At 38.5% G+C, this 26066-nt stretch overlaps 1 protein-coding gene across 4 annotated transcripts in view; it reads left to right on the forward strand.

Annotated features, from left to right (window-relative positions):
• Nucleotides 1-26066, forward strand: part of ppp1r42 (protein phosphatase 1, regulatory subunit 42) — an 83087-nt gene that overhangs the window by 23977 nt on the left and 33044 nt on the right. For all 4 annotated transcript variants that reach the window (XM_048596331.1, XM_048596330.1, XM_048596329.1 and 1 more), the window contains exons 7-8: nucleotides 10741-10869; nucleotides 13733-13919. In XM_048596331.1, the coding sequence (XP_048452288.1) occupies nucleotides 10741-10869; nucleotides 13733-13919 (316 nt within the window). The remainder of the gene's footprint in view (nucleotides 1-10740; nucleotides 10870-13732; nucleotides 13920-26066) is intronic.

Here is a 26066-nt window from a genome sequence, read left to right on the forward strand (position 1 = left end):
AAACTCTTTAACACAAATGTTCTTAAAATACCCATGAATCACACACCTTATGTCACAATTATGTATTTCATTTCTCTCGTTGGACAAAACGTACTGAAATAAGGCTTTGCTGTCCTTTATTGCGAAAGCCAGCAGCTCCAATTCATTGGCACATGCACGTTCCAGTCATGGGTCAGTAAGTGGCCTGTGCACACATTCCTTCCATGTTCAAGAGTACACCTTGAGGCCCTTCAGCTGGTGTGTCTTCTGCAGGGATTGTAACTAAAGTAAGCCAATCATGAAATGTTAAGTTTCACTACTAATTGTGCAGTTGCTGTCTGTCATTTCCCTTTGAGGCTAAAAATGCCTGGCAATTGATGCTGCGTGTAAAAGTTGTCTTATCCATCTTGCTGTTGTAGTTAGTTCTAAATTTCCAACATTCTGTCTTCCATTTGAATATTCAAAGTTAATTTAAAATAGAAGTTGGGTCCTGTCATCAGTTATCCATTTTTACTGTGCTTAAGTTACTTGTTACGCATTAAGTGCCTGCCTGAAGATAATGGTAGCTCACTTATTTACATATTTTTACCCCACATTGACATATTTGTATCATAGGAGGGTGACTCCAATTCCAAGGCAATCTTACATGTGCTGTTCAATTAAGGTTGGAGGAACTGATGCAAAAGATGTGGTTTTGATCCTACTGACTCTAAATACTTTACATACAAATTCCCTTCGCTAAGTATGATAACCCAATACAATCAACTAGTGTCACTGTATCCATTAAACAAGTCACTAACCATTATTATCAATAAAAATTGGAATTCAATCACTTTCTAATGTTATTTATGACTTAGGTGAGTCATATAAAATCATTTTAAAACAATTGCTTGGAATCTTTAGCTTTTCCAGGTCAAAATCTAACTTTCTCACGCCTTGTGTCTTCATTGTTCTGGATCACTTTTGCTTTAAGTATGGTGATCTGCTCAAATTTTCTACAATGTTTTTTTCTTTAGATTTCACTTTCTTCATTTCCATAATTTGTAATATAATTCACTTTATCCCACTAACTGAAATCCCTGAATAACGCTGACTCAGATTTATGTTCCCTAATTTTATGTGACATTCTCTAACTTTTCACCTGCAGACCACTTCACCCAATAACACTAAAATAACATCACACATGGACGTAAAATTCACCAGCTGTCCCTTCATCTGGATCCATCTTGAGGACAGTTCTTACTAAGTGTTCATACTCCTAAGTGTTTGCTGTTCAGAGCCAAGTTTTTCTCCTTTTTTTACTTTACTTTAATTTTGCTCACTTTAGCAGGTTTCAATGTGTTCAACTCTATTCAATTACTTTAAGGTCAATTTCTCTAAGGAGTAAGTGTCAAGGCCTTGCTGATTTTAAAGACGCTCTGTCACTTTACTGTCTACATTAACCATTTCATACCATGCTGTTTGTCAATTAGGTGCACGTGACTGAAATCTATTCTTCAGTGGAAGTGTTTTTTCTTTAATATTGAATTTATTCATCTTCAAAAGAAATTATATCATTTTTCTTCTGTACATTGAAACCACTGAAACTATATGTATGTGTTTTGTTATTTTCCCAGAATCTCTTTAAATTTCAGGTAACTATTCCCTTTACATGTTTAGAATACCAACCTATGTGAATCTTAACATGATTAATTATTATTATTATTGTGTCCATGCTTAGTGGTTTTGGAATGCCTGCTTCTCAATATTTGATGTTTTACAGTAGTTCTCCTGTTTTTGGCACATCATTAACAAATGGCTTGGATGGGTTAAAGATGATTCCATTAGAAAAGGACAAAGTATTTTTACTCCACTGTGTTATAATGTTGGAAATCTGCAGACAATTCACAAATTTTTGAAGGCGTTGGAAAACATGTTGCATTTGCAGTTATCTAAGAAACAAAATAAGATCCATCCATCCTGTTTCAAGCAGAATGGGTTAATTCATCCACAAACATCCCTGAAAATTCAGAAGCTTAAAATTTGACAATGTCTTGGCAATTTGTTTTGAGGAAGGGTCACTGGACCTGAAATGTTAACTCTGCTTTCTCTCCACAGGTGCTGCCAGACCTGCTGAGTTTATCCAGCAATTTCTGTTTTTGTATAAAATTTGAAGAGCTGTGCAGTCAATTTAAGTTGTACAGTTAATTCTCTGCTCAGTTGAAAGGGGTGGGGTAAAAGTTCTTCGACATAATTGCATCATCAGCACCTTTTTCAGACAAAGGCAAAAAATATGTATCTTTTGTTTTCCTGAACAAAGGTAAAAAACAATGACCTTTGTTGGATTTCATTTCTTTGTTTCAAACTCTTTGATATCAGCTTCTCAGATTTTAGAACATATCTTCAGATAGTTTTTCATTCAATGAAAATTATTGTTCCAATGCATCAAAATTCCAAGATTTCCTTATTTTCTCTAAAGTACCGATTCATGCAAATAGCCATTTAATATTGTATCTTTTATTAGATGGAATTAAAGCATCACCCATATAGTATAATAATACTTGAAAAATCACTCTGGCCAGAAGATGAAATTCTAAATTTGACAATTCAAACTTAAAAATTCTGGTTAGCCAAAACTGTTCCCTTGAACTGAATACGAAACAGAATATACAGCATTTTAAGAAAAACAAGAAATAATGTTGATTCTTCTATCTCAATTTGGCTTTTATGTGCCCGTAATTAAAATTAGCGGTAAATTCTCACAAGCAAACCTTTAACATTCTGATTAGAAACAAAAGTAGCGTAGCGTTTTTTTATGGTCACTAGTAGCTCCTTAAAAAGACAGAACACTTCGACCTCACAATTCTTCAATCAGTTTGCATTTCACTATAACTCTCTTCCAACCAATCATTGCGAAAAAAACTTTCTTCAGTTGTCTCTATTGTTTTGTCAATCATCTTAAATTTTTATCCTCTGGATTTTAACATTTCAGCCATTGAAAATAATATATTTTTATTTCCTTTTGTATAAAATTCATGATTTTAGACACATCCATGAGATTGCCTCTTTAGGCTTTTCTGCTTTAAGGAGCAAACGATAGCTTCTCTATTTGTAATCCTTCATCCCTGGAGCCATTCTAGTATTTCTCGACTATTTTTCACATCCTTCTAAAATGTAATGTGCAGAATTGAATATAATACTCCAGGTGTATTGAAATTGATGTTTACTATAGATTTAGTGTACCTCCCTGGCTTTTGCACTGTTCACCCCAATCCCACTAAACTACTGACCATATGACTTTCTTTCCTGGTCTCATGCTGAGTAGTTAAAAAATTTCACTACCCTCACATGTTATTCCTTACATGTTTCTCCTAAAGAAAACACTCTCAGTCCTTCTGTCCATGCAAATCGCTACTCTATCTCCAACATCCCTTTTCTCTGAACATGCTCATGCCTTTAGTGCTTATCCTTCCTGTAAGTCTGTTTTTGAATCTCTTCAGTCAGGATTTTATCACTGCCACATCACTGAAATAGCTCATAGCCAAGTTGACATCCCCTGTGACTGTGACTGATGTGCATTATCTGACCTTAATCTTCCTACTGCTTTAATGTGGCTTACCATTCTATCCTTTCTCTAGCTTGTTTTCGCTGCCGTATAGCTCAGTGAGATTTTCCTCACTTCTGTTATGGACCAGAACAAAACCCCTTCAAATATCAAGGAGAGAGCCTACACCTTAACTTCTGTCTTATTTAAAGACAAGTGTAAAGTGCTGTGTTCCAGATGTATTTCGATTGGTCACACTACTCAGCTTTAAGCAAAACACACTTTATTCTTACACCCAGTTAAATACAAACAAAGAAGAATTTCTATAACTTTAACTCTGTTGGTAAACAACAGAATAATAGATTATTTAACTACTACATTGCAACTGTTCCAATATAGCAAATCCCATAAACACACCCGTGGCAAAGGCAAATTCAGTAAGATAGATTATCTCACATGCAATGTTTCTCCAGTCCAGGAGAAAAGAACACCAAGACAAAATTCCTGCAGGGAGAGAGAACTCCAGCCTTTTGCTGTGGCTAAGAGAGACGTATACCAACTTCCACAGCCAACTTCAAAACCCCAACTCCTGAAAGCTGAAGTAAAACCCTGGTTCTAAGGGAGCCTGATTCCACCCATTCACGTTACTTCTTTTGCTCTAACTTTACAAAAAAAAAACCCAGGGCCTCTCAAGCTGTTTATCTTATTAGGCTAGAAGAGATAACTCAGTACCTCTGTCTCAAAACCTGTCTTCAAAAGAAGCCAAGTCAAAATAGACCACTTAAAGCCATAATATCGTCACACTTCATTGAAGTTTCATCTATTTCATCTTGGCATTTCTTCAACAATGGCCTATCTTCCACCTCTATACATGCTAGCTTTGATAAATATAATGAGTTTTCCCAATTCTACTCTTTCCACCAACTGTCATTATACCTCCGCCATATTGGATTGCCAATCTCCTGATCCAAGACCCAGTCAAAATTGAGCTTTAATGCCTTCTGGTTCAGTAAGTTAACAGACCACCGTTCCCCCTTACTCTCTTTCACCATTGCAATCTGAACCAAACTGTAATCTCAGTCTCCTACTCAGCTCTGAATGGAGCTTTTCATCATAAAATGCCTAATTGGTCCTACATCATTTAAATGATATGTTATGAATTTTCTGATGAATTAACATGGCTTTGAAGGGAAATACAGTGCACTTGTATTCATCAAACAATAGCCTGTACTTCGCTGCTTATGTTCTATAAAATGCTCCCATAACATACATCATGGTCATCTACACAAGAGCAGCAGTAATCACTTGAAAATCAGTTATTCATTTCCTTTAAAAATTAGAGCTGTTCTCATTTAATTTTTGGAAACACTGCATTCCAGGGAAGGCTTTCCAAGTTGCAGGTTTTAAATTAAAGTTCTTATGGGATACGATCACAATCAATGGTTACCTACCAGGAATTGAGTATTCAGAATTAGTTAAATGTTAGTGCCAGAATTAGTGTTGCACAATTGGTATCTTAATCAAGCCATCGACGAAAAATATGGGCCGGATTTTTAGAGAATTGGCAATCACAGTCAGTTTGTGAATCCACTCCTACATTTTATACATTAAGAAAGACCAATGCATTTCTCACAGGAGGTTCCAATCATGGCTCCTTCAGAAATACAGAGCATACTTTAAATCTGATAGGTCCCTTGTAGTGCGGGATAGTTGGGGGAGTTGAAACGACATCTCCTTTCTAACAGTAGTAGTTTTGTATTCTGTTACTTAGATGCCCAGCACCTCACACAGCCACTTTTACAGCATCTGTGAAAGGTTCAGTATGTAAGGTAAATGTGATGTTAGTGTTCCAAGACATTAGGATGCCAAGTGGATAGGGGTCTACTTTGGTAGGACACAAGGTTAGAAGGTAGCAAGGTATTTGATGGGGTGTTTGGGATAGGCAGGGATTGGAGCTGAGGGTGGGGACAAAAAGGGCGATGTCAGGACAGTGGTGGGGATGTTGTCTGGTCCCAAGCAGAGTTCAAGTGGATGTTGAATCTGTAGCGATGGAGGTTAGCAGTTTTGGTGTAGGTTGTGGCACAGAGGGCTTTTAATCAGACTCAGTGGCAGGGACATGTAGGATCTTTGGATGGGAAGCAAATGTTGGGTAAAAGGTGGGGTAAGGAGTAAGGGGATGTGCAGTTGTGGGGAGTGTATGGTAAATTGAAAAATTGGTTAAATAGTTACTCAGGAGTTAAACTAGGTTTTTAATTGCCTAACATTTCCTGGGTAAATAATAACAACCACAGTGGAATCTTCCGAATTGATTTAAATGAATATTTCCAGAGGGCTCTAGGTACAGGGGAATTGCCCTTCAGAATCTTCAACTTTCCAGACAATTCCATCAGAATCTGCTACATCAGGGATTCTGCAACTCATTGTCTAAGCTGCGGAACTGACTATCCGGCCATCAGAAAGTCCCTCTTTTAATTCTGAATTACTAGAAATATTCTGGACGATATGAATATATCAACAAGTTGCATTTTTAGGTCTAAATAGGTGAGGAATTTGAAAGGAAACATGATAAATCAAATATGTTCTCTTTTCAGAATCCGTGCACTTGGATTCTTGGCATACATGAGGAAATTAATTTAAAATCAAATGGATCTAACCAAATTTGTAGACGCAGTTACGTTTTGTCTTTCCAGTGCATTCTGTTCACACCTCTGCCATCTGCGTGCGCGTTCATAACCACTCAAGCCACCTTAACCAATCCTGTGTGGGTATTCATTTGATGGACAGTGCCTGGGACTGAAAGTTGAAATCTTATGTCAATGAATGCAGCTCTCCAGTCCTCTCTGTGGTGTTCTATTCCTCGCACCCACTTATCATTGGTGGAGGGAAAAGCGGGAGATGACAGGAGTTAATTCAGACTGATTAACTCATGAAGCACAGCATTGACGATTTATACAGAAAAAGTCTTGAGCCCAGGCCTTCGAAGTCACTAGCCCTGGTTGTTGCACTTTCGGCACCTCTTTTTTTTTTTGGGAGCTTTGCCTCCGTGTTCTGTTTCTTCACTCTCCCTGCCATACTGAAGCCAAATGTAGTGATAATTATAGCACCCATGATTGAAAGTAAATGGTCTGAGCAGAACCTTGAAGTAAGGCTTATAACTTTAAAAAGCAGTCAAAAACTCATAGTATTTCAATGCACTATAGCAACAGCCAGTAGAAATCAATCAGCAATTAACATGAAAGTTTTCTTTATCTATTCATGCAAGTCTTGGTGTTGCTAGCTAGGCAAACTTTTATTATCCATTCCTAATTGCCCTGCAGAAGATGGTAATGAACTACCTTCTTGAACTGCTACAGTCTCTGGGGTGTAGAAACACCCATAGAAATGTAATGAATGGAGTTCCAGGATTTTGACCCATAACTCATAAAGAAAGAGCAATACAGTTCCAATTCAGGATGTTGTGTGTCTTGGAGGGGGCATTCCCATGGTGGTACTCCCATGCATCTGCTGACTTTGACCTAGGTGGTAGAGATCACAGTTTTGGAGCGTGCTTTCAGAAGAGCCTGGGTAAGATGCAGTAGTGCATCCTGTGGATGGTACACATTGCTCAGTAGTGAATCATAGAATTCTGACAGTACAAATAGAGGCCATTCAGAGCATCAAGTCTGCACCAATCCTTGGAAAAGCATCCCACCCAGACCCACTCCCCATTAACAATGGCCAATCCACATACCTGGACACTAAAAGGGCAATTTGGCATGGCCAGTCTGCATATCTTTGGACTGTGGGAGGAAACCAGAGCACCAAGCAGAAACCCGCACAAACACAGGAAGAACATGCAAACTCCACACTGTCACCCAAGGCTGGAGTTGAACTAGGGTCCCTGGCCCTGTAAGGCAGCAGTGCTAACCACTATGCCACCCTGCCGCAGAGTGAATGTTGAGGGTAGTATATGGGGTCCCAAATGGAAGCAAAACAGCAATGTTGGCACTGAAAATACCAAGCATGGGGTTTTGAGGCTCGTTTGTTCAATAAGTATTTTTTGATTTGATTGATTGATTGAAGCCCCACATTATTGTTTGCCCTACTGACATTGGTCCCAGCTCTCCTGTTGAGGGCACCATGCTGAAATAGATCTCTAATTACTTTAGGGTACTACGTTAAAATTCATTTAACATCAAAGATTGTGGATAACTATGAATAAGATGAACAGCAAATGCTGTTTGCTCACCACTGACTGTAAAATTCAGTGCCACCAGTCTCCATATAATATGGATATATACATAGCACGTATGTAATTCTCAGCTGTGCTACCTGCCTGATAGGGGAAGCAATGGCTTAGTGGTATTATCATTGGACTATTAATCTAGAGACCCTGGTAATATTCTGGGCATCCAGGTTTGAATCCCACTGTGGCAGATGGCAGATGGTGGATTGTGAATTCAATTAAAATCTGGAATTAAGAGTCTACTGATGACTATGAATCCTTAATAAAAACCAAAAGAACTGTGGATGCTGTAAATCAGGAACAAAAACAAAGTTGCTGGAAAAGCTCAGCAGGTCTGGCAGCATCTGTGGAAGAGAAAACAGAGTTAATGTTTCGGGTCTGGTGACCCTTCCTCAGAACTGATGATGGCTGGGAAAACGTCAGTTTATATGCAGAAAATAGGGAGGTGGGTGGGGTAGGGAGTAAACGATAGGATAGAGCCCAAAGAGAGAGAAAGACAGTTGGACAGACAAAGGAGTTGCTAACGATCAGGCTGGGAGGGTGAATAGTTGTTAATGGGGACTGTTAGTGACTAACAACAGGGGGTGTGAGGTGGTAGACTATGTGGTAACAAGGCCTGGTGTGTGGGGTGGGCACTGGGACATGGGAGAGTTTAGGGCCTAAAATTATTGAACTGAATATTGAGTCCAGAGGGCTGTAGGGTCCCCAAGCGGAAAATGAGGCGTTGTTCCTCCAGCTTGCGCTGGGTTTCACTGGAACACTGTAGCAAGCCGGAGACAGAGATGTTGGCCAGGGAGCAAGGTGGTGCATTGAAGTGGCAGGCAACAGGTAGTTCAGGATCTTTTTTGCGAGCAGAACGTAGATGTTCTGCGAAGCGGTTGCCAAGTGTACGCTTCGTTTCCCCAATGTAGAGGAGACCACATTGTGAGCAGCGAATGCAGTAGACTAGATTCTTGGAAGTGCAGGTGAAGTGTTGCTTCACCTGGAAGGTATGTTTGGGCCCTTGGATACTTGGGGAGGGAGGAGGTAAATGCGCAGGTGTTGCACCTTCACCGGTTACAGGGGAAGTTGCCGTAGGGCTGTGAGGAGGTGTTGGTGTTGAAGGAAGTATGGACCAGGGTGTCCCGGAGGGAACAGTCCCTGCGGAAGGCGGACAAGGGAGGGAAGGGGAATATGTGTCTGGTGGTGGCATCTTGCTGGAGGTGGCGGAAATGGCGTCTGATGATCTGGATGTGGATGCTGGTGGGATGGTAGGTGAGGATAAGGGGAACCCTATCGCTGTTGCGGGAGGGAAGAGAAGGGGTGAGGGCAGAAGTGTGGGAGATGGGTTGGACCCGATTGAGGGCCCTGTCGACAACGGAGCTGGGGAATCCTCGGTTGAGGGAGAATGTGGACGTTTCGGAGGCTCCCTTGTCGAAGTTGGCCTCATCTGAACATATGCGACGGAGACAGAGGAACTGAGAGAATGGGATGGAGTCTTTACAGGAAGTGAGGTGTGAGGATGTATAGTCCAGGTAGCTGTGGGAGTCGGTGGGTTTGTAATGGATATTAGTGGCCAGTCTATCCCCAGAAATGGAAACGGAAATGTCGAGTAAGGGAAGGGAAAGTGAGGGCAGGGTGGAAATTGGAGGCGAAATTGAAGTTTTCCAATTCTCGATGAGAGAGGGAAGCAGCACCAATGATATCATCGATATATCGGAGAAAGAGTTGTGGGTGGGGGCCGGAATAGAACTGGAACAGGGAATGTTCCACGTACTCCATGAAGAGACAGGCATAACTAGGGCTTGTTGTTTGTCAGGGGGGGGGAAACCTGTCTGGTTCAATAATGCCCTTTAGGGAAGGAAATCTGCTATCCTGTCTGGCCTACATGTTGACTCTTAACTGCTCTCTGGGCAATTAGGGATGGACAATAAACATGCACATGCAACATGCTCATTCTGTGAATGAACAGAAAAAAGGTACTGCCCTAGAAGTAGGCTTAAATGTCTAATCATGCGTTGAATGATTTTCAGTGTGATGGTTTTATGACATCCAAACCCCTTAAAGAGTTATTATCTTATAACACAATTAAGACCATTAATTAAGTTAATTGTAACGGATGCCTAGGAATGACATTCTGTAAATAAAAACAAAATCAGTAAGACTAGAAATGGGTTTTCTCCAAGAAATATTATTCTCAAGTCAGGATATCATTTATAAATAAAATATTTTTACCTCCATATATTTAATCACTCATTGAAGCCATCATATACAATATGTTTATTTTTGTATGACCTTTTCCTACACTTAATGAGGATATGAAAAATGATTGATGTACTAGGATCACAATACTCAGTGCACTGATGAGTAATTACAGAACATCTATGCATGCACCAGGAATTCTACGTAATCAATATAGTTTAGTATGTTTAATTCCCTGATTTAAATCAGAATTATGTAAAGAAAAGGTGTTATTTAGCAGTAAGAGCACATTGGCTCTCTAGATTACATAAACATCTCCATCAGAAAAATACTTCTCAGAAATTAAACTCTTATAAAATATTTCAATTTCCATATACTAAAGAAGGGATGTCTGAAGAATACTTAATGTGGTCAAAAACAACAAAAAATTACACCTTTAAACAGTTAGACTAATGTTTTGATTTATAGTATTTTATCTGCTTATGTAACGGTGTCAATGGTTTGTGTAGCTTTCCATTTTTTGCAATAGCACTGCAGAGATGCATAAATAAAGCAGTTGCTTTTGAATCATTTCCAATTCTTTGCATGCCATAGTTATAACATACTTTTCTTTTTAATTATGTTTGTTTTCCATATTTGTTAATTATTCATCATAAATAACAAATCTGATTTGTTTTCTTGTTACTCACCATGATGGAGTGACTAATTCTGTATCTGCCACGATTTCATAGTCATCTTGCAAATTAGTGGATTTAAATAAATGAGCATCATATGATTTTTCTTGCATTCAGCCAACATTTTATTGTAAAGGTGTCCCTATTTTTATCTGCAGAGGTCCTTGATGGAAAAGAGATAAATAATACAGTCAGACAGTTTTTATTAAACTGGAAAGCTTTCCGAGAAGCCAAGAAGAAAATTGCCACGGAAAAGCCAGAGGAGCAGGCTACACAACAGACGTTAGGTACATTACATAAATATTTTAATCACTTTATTTTCAATTAATCCAGAGACCCAGATAATGTTCTGGGGACCCGGGTTTGAATCCCGCCACAGCAGATGGTGGAATTTGAATTCAGTAAAAAAAAAAAAATCTTGAATGAAGAGTCTAATGATGACCATGAATCCATTGTCGGTTGTTGGAAAAACCCATCTGGTTCACTAATGTCCTTTAGGGAAGGAAACTGCCATCCTTACCTGGTCTGACCTACATGTGGCTCCGGACCCACGGTAATGTGGTTGACTCTTAACTGCCATCTGGGCAAATAGGGATGGTCAAGAAATGCTAGCCTAGCCAGTAATGCCCTCATCCTGTGAATGAATAAAGAAAAAAAGTGAAACAGAAAATACTAAGGATATGTGCAAAATAGGATGTGTATCAAATGGATAGAGAAAAAAGAAAGTGCTGGGGTAACGAAGCAGGTCTGGCAGCAGCAGTGCAGACAGAAGCAACTTTAATGTTTCAGTCCAATATGTCTTGTACAGAACTGAGAGAGGCTGAAAAGTGATAGTTTTATGCTGTTGACATGGGTGGAGAAGGAGCAAATAAGACAGATAATGAGGATGTCCAGAATAAAATACAAAGGGAGTGCCAGTGGCAGCAGCAGAGAGATATAGATACAAAGTAGGTATGTGTGCATAGTAGAAAATAAGTCAACTTTCTAGAAACAAACCCATGCAAACAACTGTGGGTGGGTAATAGGGGAAGGGGCTTTAATTAAAATGGAGGACTGTATTCACGCTCTAAAGTTGTTGAACTCAGTGTTTTGTTCTGAAAGCTGTAAAGTGCCTATGTGGAAAATAAGGTGCTGTTCTTCCACCTCGTAGTGGACTTCACTGGAGCACTGCAACAAGTGTGGGACAGAAATTTTAACAGGATGCTATTCTGAAACAAACAAAATCCATGACCATTACCATCTAGAAAGCCAAGGACAGCAGATACATGGAAACACTGCTACCTGCAAGTTCCCCTGCAAGCTACTCACCATCCTGACATGAAAATATATCACTCTTCCTTCACTTTAACCGGGTCAAAATACTGAAACTCCCTCCCTAATGGCTTTGTGGGCCTACTTACAGCAAATAGACCATTGTGGTTCAAGAAGGCAGCTCAGCACCACTTATCAAGGCCAGAAACGCCTATGTTCCAGAAGTTAAATTCTAAAAAAAAATTAAATAGCAAGCAACTGGAGCATCGGGGTTATTCTTACGGATGGAACAGAGGTATTCTGCAAAGCAGTCACACAGTCTGCATTTCTTCTTGCCAATGTTAAGGAGACTGCATTGTGATTAGTGAATACAGTAGATTAGAATGAAGAACCTGCAGGTAAACTGCTGCTTCATGTGGAAGATGTCTTTGGGGCCTTGGACATTGAGGAAAAAGGAGGTAAAAGGGCAAGCATTACACCTTCTGTTAGAATTCTGATAGAATTAGAAGATGCTATGGAGGGATGAGCAAGGGTTAGGAGGCAGAGGAGTAGACCAGCATTTCAGGGAGAGAACAGCACCTGCAGAATGCTGTTAAATAGGGGAATGCACAATGTGTTTGGTGATGGCACCCTGCTGGAAGAGGCGGAAATGGCTGTTGGAGTGGAGTGTGAGGACAAGTGGAACTGTATTGATGTTTAGAGATGGAAGGGAAGGAATGAGGGCAGAAATGTGGGAAATGGGTCAAACATGGTTGAAGTCCCTGTCAGTCATGGTGACAGGGATCCTAGATTGATTAACAAGAGAAAGAAGATATTTTGGATACACCCAGTGGAAGATGACATTATTGGAAACAGATGCAAAATGAAATTGCACAGTGAGTGCAGACTGAAGAAATTAAAAATAAAACTGACAAGCTTCAAGCAGGATTTGATATTGTGAACCTTTTTTTATTTTCCCCCTTTACAGAATTGTCAATTTGTACACTGTTAATGCAATGTTAATTCATTGTTCATTAATGAAGAAATGTAACAATGACATCAGCTCCTAGGACAAGATCTCCCTTGTCTGCGCCAAATGTCTATGGGAAGGATCCCAATATTTTGAGATCCAATGATGGCAAAATGAAGAGGAAAAGTGAGAGTGATGAAAAGAACAAGCCTTGACTCAAATTAATAACACATAACCAGACTTCCAACAAGACAACAGATGCTTTATGAGCCAGAAGGCCTGAAGATCCTGAATTGGCCTAATTGGCCATCTTCAGACTCATGAAAGACAATCATCCTTGACTGCAAGGGATAGCTAATAATAAATGGTATTTCTCAAAAAGAAAAGCTGGATAAATTTCACATTCAGAACAGAACTGAAGGCTATGAGTGCAAGTCAGGAATATTGAGTGGTAATTGATATATAATAGTTGCAAGGTGCTGGAACCATGGAAATGTTGCACTAAGGACAGTAATTCTATTAGAATATATTAAATACATTATATTATTCTTTTTTCAAATATTCTTTTGTTTTGCTTGTTTTTCCTGAGAAGCAGAGAGAATCTGAATGTAGGATGATTTAATTTATTTCATGATATGTATTATTGAAGTATTGTTGAAGGACTGAGCTTTATGAGTTAAATTGTCTTTTATTAATACATATATGCTTATTATCTTGAGGTGTTATACATATACTGGAAAAAGTAGAAAATGGAAAAAGTTGAAAAAAATATTAAAAATTGAAGTTACTATTAATTGAATTGAATTGAAGTGGAGTTGACAAGCCAATGCTATAAACTGATACATTCATTTCAGTCACTTTAAAAATAATATATTGTAAAAATGAGCCTCTATATTAATTTTTGTTTTCTTCTGTTGGTTTAAAATGACCTAATGTGATTTTCCTACAAGATCATCCACAAGTAATTCGGAATCATGCACTTAGAAGCTATACAACTCCTGGTATTCGTAGATTCAGGAAACCTGTTGATCATCTTACGAAGACTCCCAGCTTTTCATACTCTAGAGATGATGGAAAAAGTGTTTTACCACCAGTACTTGAATCTAAGGGCATGGGTGATGGTGTGGAAAGAATCGGGTAAGGCGCTACCATCTTCTGACATGGCCAAAATATGGAAAAATTAACTTTAATTTGATGGAATGCAACCCTTTACTTAATTAATGTCCAGTTCTAATATGCAATAGAGTGGGCACCTTTGTCCAGAATTAGTTAGGTTATTATTTCCTAATGCCAGTCTTGTGGCACAGTGGTAGCCAGAAAATTCGGAGTTCAAGTTCCATTCACAGCCATCAGATTTAGTATTAACTTGTAAGTCCTTCCAACATATGCCAATGACAAGTGGTAAGAGTGGGAGAGCTTCCTGGTTAGTCATGTGATGAAAAGAAAATTGGAGTCTCTACCATTCCTATCAGTAGCTCTGGGACAAGACTACAACATGCATGTATAAGTGCATGTTGCCATAATAACTCCAGCTCCTTGATGAGGCGGGGATGAGGGGATCAGTTAGCTCAGTTGGATTAACAATCAGTCTGGATTGGAAAGGTGGGAGAGAGAGACACAGGTTGCATGGTAGAACAAAAGGAATGGAAGACCGGAATACATGTTGGAGAGACAGAGACTGAGGGGGTTGAGAGAGATGGGAAGGCTTCAAAGTGGTAAGGGAATGGGAGGCTGCAAAGAGGAATGAACAGTTTCAAACTTGTCAATAAATGTCTCTCAGCTAACTAGGAGCTAGGAAATCTTGAAATCACTGCAGTAATGAATTACTTGCAAATGACTATGGAATCTCTGGCTTTAGGCTGCATAAGTTCAGGAGCTACTACATAGGAAAAATTAAGTGGACGCTATTGTAAAGAACACTGTCAATTATTGAATTTAAATCTGAGTTTCAGTAAGTGTTGTAACAGCCTTGGTAAAATATTCCAGCTTTGTAAATATCTGATGAAAACACACTAGTTTTTCCCGATCTGCCCTGCAGAAGTGCTGAAAGTAATGACTTTTTACATTTTTAAGTGTATGTCAGTTATTTTGAACACAAGTTTGTTGTTAATGTATGCCCATTATCTTTATCCAATTTAAATACAGTGATGTCTAGTAAGTTAATGATTTCTTTGTGGTTTTAAATTTAATGGATGGTAAATAATTATTGAGGATATGCTGTTAATTTTATTTCTTCGTGAGTCCAAATATCCAACGTGTCAACATAATAAACAGAATGTAATGTTACTACGTGACTGCATCACCTAATAAAGAACATCATTAGAACGAAAAGTTAGCTCCTGAAAATCAAAAGTAGCCATTGAAGAAATCTCAAGAGCTTTTGTGCACAGCTGCAATGGAAGTAAGGGAGAGGCTTCAAAATGTAAATCCTTATTCCAACATTTTTAAAATGTAAATTAATAGTGGTTTTGGCAGCCATGCCATTACTGTTAGGTGGAGATGGAGAAACTCCCCTGTACAGAGTAGCCAGTGGCTGCTGCATACCCAGGAACGCAAGGGCAAAGGTGACACCGTAGCCTACCTGGAGCACTGGTCATCTGGTCTGCAACTGGGGACTGCCATCAAGCAATTAAATGGGTCCATGTTGCCTGTAGGAACTTGGAGTCTGGCTGGAAAATCTCAGTTGTCTTCCTTTACTTGGCCTTAAGTGACCCTTAATGAGTTGTGTATGCTACCTGTCAGATGTGAGTGTGTGGTCATGCTGCCCATCGTGCACCTCACCCCATCTCATCTTCACAAAAATATTCCAGAGTAGGATGGAGGTGGGGAAACTGGCATGCTATGCAACCAACTGGGCTGTTTCTAACTCTCAGCCTGCCTGTAATCCAAGGCCAGCAGATTTAAATCTCATTATAACCATTATGAGTTACACGACATTAAATAGTTCAAATCTCTATTAGAATGTCTGGTTTTATTTTTCAAAACAATACACAATGTAATAGTTCTCAGCATATTAGGAATTGATTTATAGGTGATCTTTGGATAAAATCTATGTTAATCTATTTGAAAAATGTTAGTTACAAAAATAATTTTATGCACATCAAGCCACATACAGAAATTAACAACTTATATTAGCTGAAAAGTGAAAAGAAAATAAGATGCTTTTTCTGAATTCAAGACGTTATTATATTATTTGTTCTTGTCAGTGTAGTCAGTACCATACAAGTGCTGAACAAAAGCTTCCACAATGCAAAAAATAAGAGATAATGAATGTTAAAGCTAGTACATTGTTGATCTTTGGTGTACCTGTTCTCTGTACTGCACTTTCTGCTAGGTAAACTGTGTAGTTAAAAATAATCAATGAAAATGACAGATTCTGAAAAAAAGCACTCATTGGTTTTATTTCATGTGTGAGCTGAGAGTGACTGTCTTGACCTCAGGGTTGCCTTTAAGCAACCTTGGAGTCAGTGGGAATCAGGAACATACCTGGCACAAAGGAAGATGGTTTTGGTGGTTAGAGGTCAGTCATCTCAGGTCCAGCATCTCTGCAGGAGTTCCTGAAGGTAATGTCCTTGCCTGACTATCTTCATCAAAGCCCTTCCCTCCATCAAAAGGGCAGAAGTGGGGTTGTTCATTGATGATAGCACAATGTTCAGCATTATTCTCAACTCCTCAGATACTGAAGTAGTCCATGTTCAAGAGCAATAAGATCTGGCTTGGGCTGACATATGTCAAGTAACATTTGTGCCGCACAAGTGTCAGCAACAACATAATTTCCAACAAGAGAGAATCTAGCCATATCCCCTTGACTTTCAATGGCATTGCCATCACTGAATTCTCCCACTATCAACATCCTGAGGGTTAACATTGACCAGAAACTAAACTGGACTAGTCATATAAGTAATGTGCAGGTCAGAGGCTAGGATCCTGCAGCAAGAAACTGACCTCCTGGCTCCCCACAGCCTTTTCACCATCTACAAGGCACAAGTCAGGAGTGTGATGGAATACTCTCCACTTGTGGATGAGTACAGCCCCAAACAACACTCAAGAAGGCAGCCCAGCACCAAATTTTTAAGGGCAACTCGGGATGGGCAATGAAAGTCAGCACAGCCAGTAATGCCCACGTATCACAAGAGAATAAAAAAAACTGAAAAAGTTTCTGTATGAGTTACTTTGGTAATTAGTTTTAATTTATGAGATAAAAGAAGCAATTACTATTTATCTTTGAATATGCCCCCTTAATGTATGTGTTTTGTGTTAACAGAAAACAAAGTCATTTGCAGAGTATCAATTTTCTACCTATTTTATAAAATAGATTTCATAGGGTTACATATTTTTATTCAGAATCTCACTCTAGAATATTTAACTGTCTTGATTACATATTCAGTATGGAATGTAGTATGCCCAACTTTAGTCCTGTTTTAATCAATTTTGCATTGATGTATGTCTTTGACCTTTTGACAACTAGTCACTTTAGATGGTTCAGTAAGAAAATGTAAACATTAGTTTGTTCCTCACATCAAGAATGTTTGGTTGGGTGAAGGTGAAATGGAAAAGATTAATATGTACTTAATGAAGTTTGGAAAATTGAGAGTACAATTAAATAATTGTATGAAAAATAGTAGTTAAAAACAGGTTTTATTTAAACACTTATTTCCTTCCTTTTAGACCCCACAACCCTCCCATCAATAAGATTGATGAATAGCCTAGTGTTTGTACCTTCCAATCCAGTCCCAAAGTTTTTTTTCCCCAGCAAATAAACAATATTTTCTTTTCTGTTAATGACCCAAAGGTTGTATCATTAAAGGAGAAAAGTAGACTTTCAGTCTCAGACGAAGAATTTTAAAAAAAATTTGCACATTGACATTTCATAACAGAGGTCTGCCTTGCTTGATTAATTCTGGCCATGCCTCCTGGGTGGAAACAATGAAATTAGTTCTCCTTCTGGCTATTAGGGATATGGATTTTATTCACTGATACAATGCTTATTCAGACACTAAACAATTTCTGCATCCAGTATATAATTTGTTATATAAGAATTAAGATAAAGAGTTTTTTTTAGATTTACGTATTTTGCTTTAAGTAACACACATTCTATTGTAATTGCAAATGTTAAAGTAGTATTACAGTCAGTTGCAGATAAGTGAATAATGATTTACAACAAAATTGCATCAAGCTTCAGTTCTTACAATATATAGCAAGAAGATACAATGCATATAATGAGAACGCCAAGCATTAAAGAGTCACAGAAGGAGGCCACGCGACCCATTTTATGTACATCAGCTTTCCAACAAGCATTATGACTTAATATTATTTGTCTCCTTTTCTTCATAGTCTTGCATATTGTTTGTGTTCAAAGTGTCATGCAATGCTCTCTTGAATTCCTCAATTGATTCTGTTTCCACCACTTTCAGGCAGTGCATTCCAAACCCAAACCACCCCTGCAAATTACGTTAAATCTATGCCCTTTTACAACCAGAAGAGTTTCTCACTATCTAGTCATACCTCTGATGATTTTGCAACCTTCCTTTAGAACTCTTAGTCTTCTTCTCTCCAAGGACAGCAGTCCAAACATCTCCAATCTGTCCTCATAACTGAAATTTTTCATTCCAGGAACCATTTTGTAAATTTCTTCTGCACTGTCTCCAATGTGTTCACATTCTTTCTTGTAGTGTGGTATCCAGAACGGTACACAATATTCTAGCTGAAGTCTAACAAATGTCTTATATACAAAGACAGAAACTTGTCTTTTGAAGAAGGGTCATTAGACCTGGAAAGTTAACTCTGCTTTCTCTCCACTGATGCTGCCAGACCTGCTGAGTTTCTTTCCAGCAATTTCTGTTTTTGTTTTTGAATTCTAGTATCCACAGTTTTTTTTTGTTAAATGAAATAAGTTGAACATAAATATATATATGGCTACCTATAATTTCTCATATCTAGAAGTCAATTTGAATAATAGGGAAAATGTACGTCCCTAAACAGTGAGCTTTAAAATAAAATTAATATAAGTTGTACAAAACCTTTAAAATAATTTTAAAGCTTTGGTAAAGATAACTGAAATCTGAAATGTTTCATTCTTTTCATACCGTAGTTATTACTTTGTAAGATAGTGATTAGTATAGTTAATTTATTTACTAACTCCATAAATGTCAAATTTTGGATCTTCACATCTCCCCACTACTCCTGTCTCCCAATACTGCTAACAGACAGTTTACCCTCCAATAACACCTTTAAATTGGGGGAAAGAAAGGTTCTGAAATACATTACAGGGAAGATAGCAGATTGTAGACTGTTAGACTGTCAGGGGAGGCGATGGCCTAGTGGTATTGTCACTGGACTCTTAATCCAGAGACCCAGTATTCTGGGGATCTGGGTTTAAATCCTGCCACGTCAGATGGTGGAATTGGAATTCAATAAAGACCTGGAATTAAGAGCCTAATGATGACTGTGAATCGATTGAGGGGAAAATCCCATCTGGTTCACTAATGTCCTTTAAGGAAGGAAACTGTCATTCTTACCTGGTCCAGCGTACACGTGACTCCAGACCCACAGCAATGTGGTTGACTCTTAACTGCCCTCTAGGCAATTAGGGATGAACAATAAATGTTGCCTAGCCAGCAACACCCTCATCCCGTGAATGAATAAAGAAGATGGGTTTGGGTCTGACTTCTTTAACTGCACTATCAGCAGCAGAACCTTCAGTTGCCCAGGGGCCTAAGGTTTGAAAGTCCTTCCCAAACCTCTCAGGCTCCCTAAGGGCTTGATGTTCATCAAGGAGATTGGTATCAGGACTCAGGAATTTTCTCAACTTCATTGCAATTCTTCTTCCATCCTGGCCATACCACTCACCCTGTTTTCATGTTGGAAAGGCAGGCATATGCTTGAGATGGGACACTGCATCCAAAGACAAGCCTAGGGAGGCAGCAGAGATAGGCTTAGAAAGGGTTCTGAAACTGACAAAATAAGCAAACAGGCTTTGATATCTTTGAAAAGTACTGTTTATAACATCATGAAAGCGTTAATCACAACACTCATTCCTTGTACCAATGAGAAAAAGCTATAATCCACTTACCACCTTTTAATCTAAACAAACAAAAAAGCATTGAAAAATTGAAAGAAGTAACAGTTTCTTACAACCTTATACATCTGTCAATCAAACAAAGATGGCACTTCCCTTCAAGATGTGTAAATAGATTCCTGCTGAATGGAGTCCATTACCATTCTTGAAGCCCAGCCAAGCATGCACAGTGAGGCCATCTTGCAATTGTTTCAATAAAGCAGGTTGAGGAGATAACCAGGCATTTCATTTTTCAGATGGACTCATTATGAATGTTTGATTGAGTTCCAGGAATTGTTAATTGACTCACCTCAGAAGGGAAACAAAAACAGAAATTGCTGAAAAAGCTCAGCAGGTCTGGCAGCATGTGTGGAGACAAATCAGCGTTAACATTTTGGGTCAAGTGATCTTTCTTAGAACTCCAGTTAACTGTAATTTCTCTTCATGGATGCTGCCAGACCTTTTCTAGCAATTTCTGTTTTTGCTTCTGTTTTACAGCATCTGTAGTTCTTTTGGTTTTTATTTAGTATTCATCTCAGAAGGGGTCTGTTTACTCAACTTGAAGGCAAATGTCTGCTTTATTTGATTGACATTTTTATGACCTTGTAATAACTTGATTTTTGAATTTTTTTTTCTAAATTCCTGTGTGTTTGTTTGTTTCGGATGAAAAGGTGTGAAGTGGATTAAACTATCCTTGATGGGACTTTCACTCTCGATTTTATCAATAGCTTTATGAAAATGTAAGAGGGGCATTGTTTTTCAAAATGAATGAAGATTCTCTTCAAAAAGGAGGAGTGAGAGGGGCCTTTTAACTTTAAAGAGCTGGTCTTTTTGCTCTTGGCAGATTGAAATTAATTTGAAAAGTTCAACGATGGAATTTTGGGTGAGGAGATACTGAGGCTGATAGAATGACTGTTTCAGTGGGGGTGGGGCTGATGGAGTGGAATTCATGTGAAGACTGAGATTGAGGGAGGGCAACAGGCTGGAGAATTAAAGTGGAGATTGAAATAGTTTAGAGTGATTTGGCGCACCGTCTGCAAGGGAAGAGAATATATAAAATCTCCAGAAATTGAATGTGCTTTGAAGGACAAAATCTTTTCATAAAAAATTGAAGAAGTGAATGGATGATGAGATGCATGAATGAAGGAAAGATGTCAGAGCATTATGAGGTGGAGTGCAGAGGAACTTGATGATTATTATAGCAACAGCTTAGTTGTGGGCTCATGGTAGTGTGTAGTCTGGCAATGTACCAAGATTTCTTAGTGCAAGTTAATTACTCATTGCTAACCTCCTCTTCCCTCCTTTTCAAATCTTTTTATTGGACCTCATTGTGCCATTCTGCAAACACCAAGTGAATAAAGACAGCACCCAAGGGGATGACTAACTACTTAAAGCATTTTAGGGCAAGGGTTTAAAGGTTTGAGTATTTTATTTTACTGGGCTGGTTTCCTGATTACTGTGCAACTGAAGTTGGCACAAAAGATTGCAAAAATTGAACGTAATTTGAATAACTTGAGTATCAGTCAGTTTTTGCACTAGTTTTTAAATGCGTAACATTGAAAGTAAGCCTTGTCCATGAAACTGTCAATTCCCCTAGGATGATTTAATCACTGTTGGCAATTTCTGCTAATTACATTGTATCTCACCTTCTTTGCCGTCATACTTTACTGCAAGTGCCTCTGGTTGCTTGGTTCTGGTTAATTCATCCCTTTGAATAATTATACCGTTTTATTGTGAATTGTGCCCTGACAATGTCTCCTATCTAATGTTGTTGTTGTCTGGAATTGTACTTACGTTGGAAGGGGTGGAGTGCTTATCTTGTCAAATCTGAAGCTCAGCCAGTGCAATGTCATGCACTAACACCTGAAAGTATGAAGAGCAGTGCCCTGAATAATTTAGAAGCCTGATTTACTGTGCTGAACCAGTCATGGCTCTGACAGACATTGCCAGTGCTAAATGTATTGGCATGAGCATGACGCCCATCAATTCCAGGTTCATGATGTCTTGGCACTGTGAATTTTCATTCAGAGATTCACTGTTGTTGTTATCCTTGCAAGGAAATTAACTTGCTCATTAGATACTGAATCCTTTGCCGAATCTAGTGTAAGGTCCCCAACAACTGGTGGCTATCTAAGTGGAGGAATGACATCAATTTTTCTTGAATTGAGTACCTCAGTGCCAATGTAGCATGCTGTAAGAATCAGCAATTAGACTTTGAATCTAATAATTTGAAGGCTACTCTGGCTTCAGGATCTATGTTAGCATTTGTGTCTGTATTTATCTTCATGATGGGATGGGAAGATTTTGCAGGTATGCCCTTGTTGTAAGTCATTTTTTTGAGCAAAGCAGGAAACAATTGAACCTTGGTTCTGGCTTCATTCTTCTCTCTGTTCTGGTTGTGCTGCTGCTTTAGCCGCAAAAATAAAGACAAAGGCAGAGATGAAGTCAAGAAGTAAACTATAAATAGGAATTGGGATACAAAGCAACAGAGAGAGAGAGAAACAGTAAATGAATGTGATATACATTATTAATGATTTTCCCAAAATTTAGTTCTTAAATTTTATGACTAATTTGACCAGAATAAACTTGGGACTATCAATCTGCAGCACTCATTCAACACAGAAATAAACAGATGGGCCTAAAACAGTCAGTTGGAATGGATAAGCCACAGGAACTCACAATCATAGTTGTGAATTCCATTTCTAGATTCTTTTTGGCTCAGTCAGTCTTGAATTTATAAGTGAAATGGATGCAACACTGCCGATGATATTGAGTTATACGTGGGGTTAAAGACTTGAGTCTTTCTGTGCAATAACCAACTCCAAATCTAACTTTTCAATGACATTTTTCAGTAGTGTGCCAGTAAATTTCCACTGTTCAACGAATGAGGAATTTTGTCTAGCTACAGTCTGAAAAGAACATATATTCTGAACCTGCAGCATTAGCTTTTGTGTTTCTCTCCACAGATGCTGTTAGAACCTCTGAGTATTTTCAGCAATTTCTGTTTTATGTAAGATTTACAGCATCTGCAGTATTTTGATTGCCGCATTTTATTTTGTGGTTCAGAGTTTGTGATTGGCTGATTTTGCAAAGCTGACTTATTCATCAGTTGTGATTGGTCAGAGAAGCAACACACAATTATATTATCCCTCCCTGTTTTCTTGCAATTCCTCCTTAGTTTACTTGCACTTTACTCCACCCGTATTTCATTATCCATATGTAAAATTCTATATGGAAGTTAATTTTGTTTAAATTTAAACTGCATTCTTGAATCACTGAATACTATCTGGTGTAGGTACACACAGTGCTGTTAGGGAGCAAGTTTCTGGATTTTGATCAGGTGTCAGTGAGTGAACGACAATATCATTCCAACTCTGGGGTGAGGGGTGAGGCAGTGACATAGCGGTAAGAAAGGGCTTGTAATCCATAGTTCCAGATTAATATACTGCGACTTGGGTTCAGATCCCACCGTGACAGATAGTGAAATTTGAATTCAATAAAAATCTAAAATAAAAGATCATGTACTGTCAATTGTCATACAAGCCCAACTGGTTCACTAATGCCCTTTAGGAAAGGAAATCTGATGCCCTTACATGGTCTGTCTTACATGTACTGCGGACCCAAAGACATCTGGTTGACTCTTAACTGCCCTCTGGGTGATTAGGAATGAGCAAAAAAGGGCTGACCTAGCCAGTGATGCCCACATCCCAAGAATTAGATTTCTCATGAATATATAAACATACAGATTAGGAACAGCAATTTGCCATTTGGCCCGTGTAGTCTGCTCCACCATTTAATAAGATTATGGCTGATCTGATTGTGGCCATAATTCCAAATCCATGTCAACCCCAATAATTTTTAACTTCCTTTTTAGTCAAGAATCTATCTACAACTGCTTTACAAAATATTAAATGACTCCATCTTTCTGGGCAAGACAGTTCCAAATTTTCACACCATTCTGAAAAAAGACATTCCTCCCCATCTCTGTTTTAAATGGGACACCCCTTGTTTTTAAAGTGTGTCCCTTGGTTCTCGTCTGTCCCAAAGAGAAAACATTTTTCAGTGTCCACTCTGTCAAGTCCCTTCAGGATCTGATATGGCTCGATAAATTACCTTTCACCCTTCTAAACTCCAATGGCTAAAGGGGCAGCCAGTCCAACCTATCCTCACAAGATAAACTCCCATCTCAGTTATCAGTCAAGTGAATTTTTTGTGAACTGGTTCTAATTCTCTTGGATGAGGAGATCAAAACGGTACACAGTACGTTAGATCTTGCCTCACCAATGTCTATACATCTGTAGTATCACATTCTTACATTTAGATTTAATTCCCTTTGCAATTAAGAAGTCAATTCCAATTGTCTTTGCTAATCATGCTAACGTAATTATTGTGATTCAAGTGCCAATATATGCAGATCTCTGTATATCTCGAGTTCTGCAAATTTCTCTACATTTAAATAATACACTACTTTTCTATTCTTCTTGCCAAAATGGGCAATCACTCACTTAGCTGACCTATCCATTTCCAGACTCCTTTTGTCCTTGCACAACTTAGTTTCTTACCTATCTCTGTACCATTAGCAAATTTAGCAATTATACATTTGGGCCCTTCATGCAAGTTATTTATATAGATTGTAAATAATTAAGGCCCCAACCCTGATCCCTGCCGCACCCAACTTGTGATAACCTGCCAACCCACAAAAGACCCTTTTATGCCCACTCTTTGCTTCCTATTAGCCAAACTAATCCTCTATCCAGGCTAATATCTTATGCCCATACCATGAATTCTGATGTCGCATAGTATCCTTTAACATGGTACCTTGTCAAATGCCTTCTGGAAATTTAAGTACAGTATATCCACTGGTTTCCCCTTTAACAACTTTGTATGTTATTTCTAGTACTTTGCTCAGAAATTATTTCTCTTTCACAAAACCATGTTGACTCTGCCTGATTGCATTAAGATTTTCTAAAGTGTCCTGCAATAACATCCTTAATAATAGGTTCCTGTATTTTCCCAATGACTGGTGTTAAGTTAACCAGCCTAGTGTTCTTGCTTTCTGTTTCCTTCCTTTCTTGAATAGAGGAGTCACATTTGCTATTTTTCAATGGATCTTTTCTAGACTGTAACAAATTTTGGAAAATTAAAACTAATGCATGTACTATCTCAGCAGCCACTTCTTTTTACACCTCTCTGTAAGTCTATAAGAATGAAGTCAACAAGAGCCAGGGGACCTGTCAGGTTTTAGTTCTAATAATTTTCTCAACACTCTTTCCTGTAATTATTTTAAGTTCCTTGCTCCCTTTCACATTCTAATTCACAATTATTTCCAGAATGTTATTTGTGACCTCCACAGTGAAGATAGATGCAAACCATCTGTTCAATTAGTCCACTATTTCCCTATGTACCATTATTAATTCCTCACCTCACTCTCTAAAGGACCAATATTTACTTAATCTTTTTCTATTTAAATATTAGCTTAAGCTCTTTTTTTATATTTCTAGCTAGCTCTCTCACATGCTAATTTCGCCCTCCTTATTAGTCTATTAGCCATTCTTTGCTGTTTTTTATATTCTTTACAATCTTCTAATTTGCAGCTCATGTCTGGGGAATTATTGCTTTCTTTAATTTCCTTTAATTATCCATGGTCAGTGTGCTTTTCCCTTAGAATTTTTTTCCCACTGAAGTGTATATTTTCTGAGTATTCTGAAATGTCTCCTTAAATATTGACCACTGTATTTCTACTGACCTAATCTTAACCTGGTGTGTGTCTTCATGCCCTCATAATTGTCCTTGTTTACATTTAAAACACTAGCCTTTGTTCACTCTTCTTTCCCTCAAACTCAATGCAGTGTTCAGTCATATTTTGATCACAGCTACTTTGGGGATATCTTTACAATAAGGTAATAAATTAATCCTAATAATTAGTTATAAGTACATAGGAACAAGAGTAGGCCATTTAGCCCATAGAACCTGCTGCACCATTCAATATGACCGTGGCTGATCACTCATTTCTGTGCTTTTGTTCATCTCTCTCAGTTGCACCAAAACCACCCCAAACTGAGCTACTCCTGTACTTTGAGACAACAAGGTACAGAGCTGGATGAACACAGCAGGCCAAGCAGCATCATAGGAGCAGAAAGGCTGACGTTTCAGGCCTAGACCCTTCATCAGAAATGGCTTTAGTTGTTGAGGGTGAGGACGAGTTCGGCTAAGTGGATGAGGGTGTC

Source organism: Rhincodon typus, chromosome 4 (genome assembly GCF_021869965.1).
Source record: "Rhincodon typus isolate 14 chromosome 4, sRhiTyp1.1, whole genome shotgun sequence".
Taxonomy (NCBI): domain Eukaryota; kingdom Metazoa; phylum Chordata; class Chondrichthyes; order Orectolobiformes; family Rhincodontidae; genus Rhincodon; species Rhincodon typus.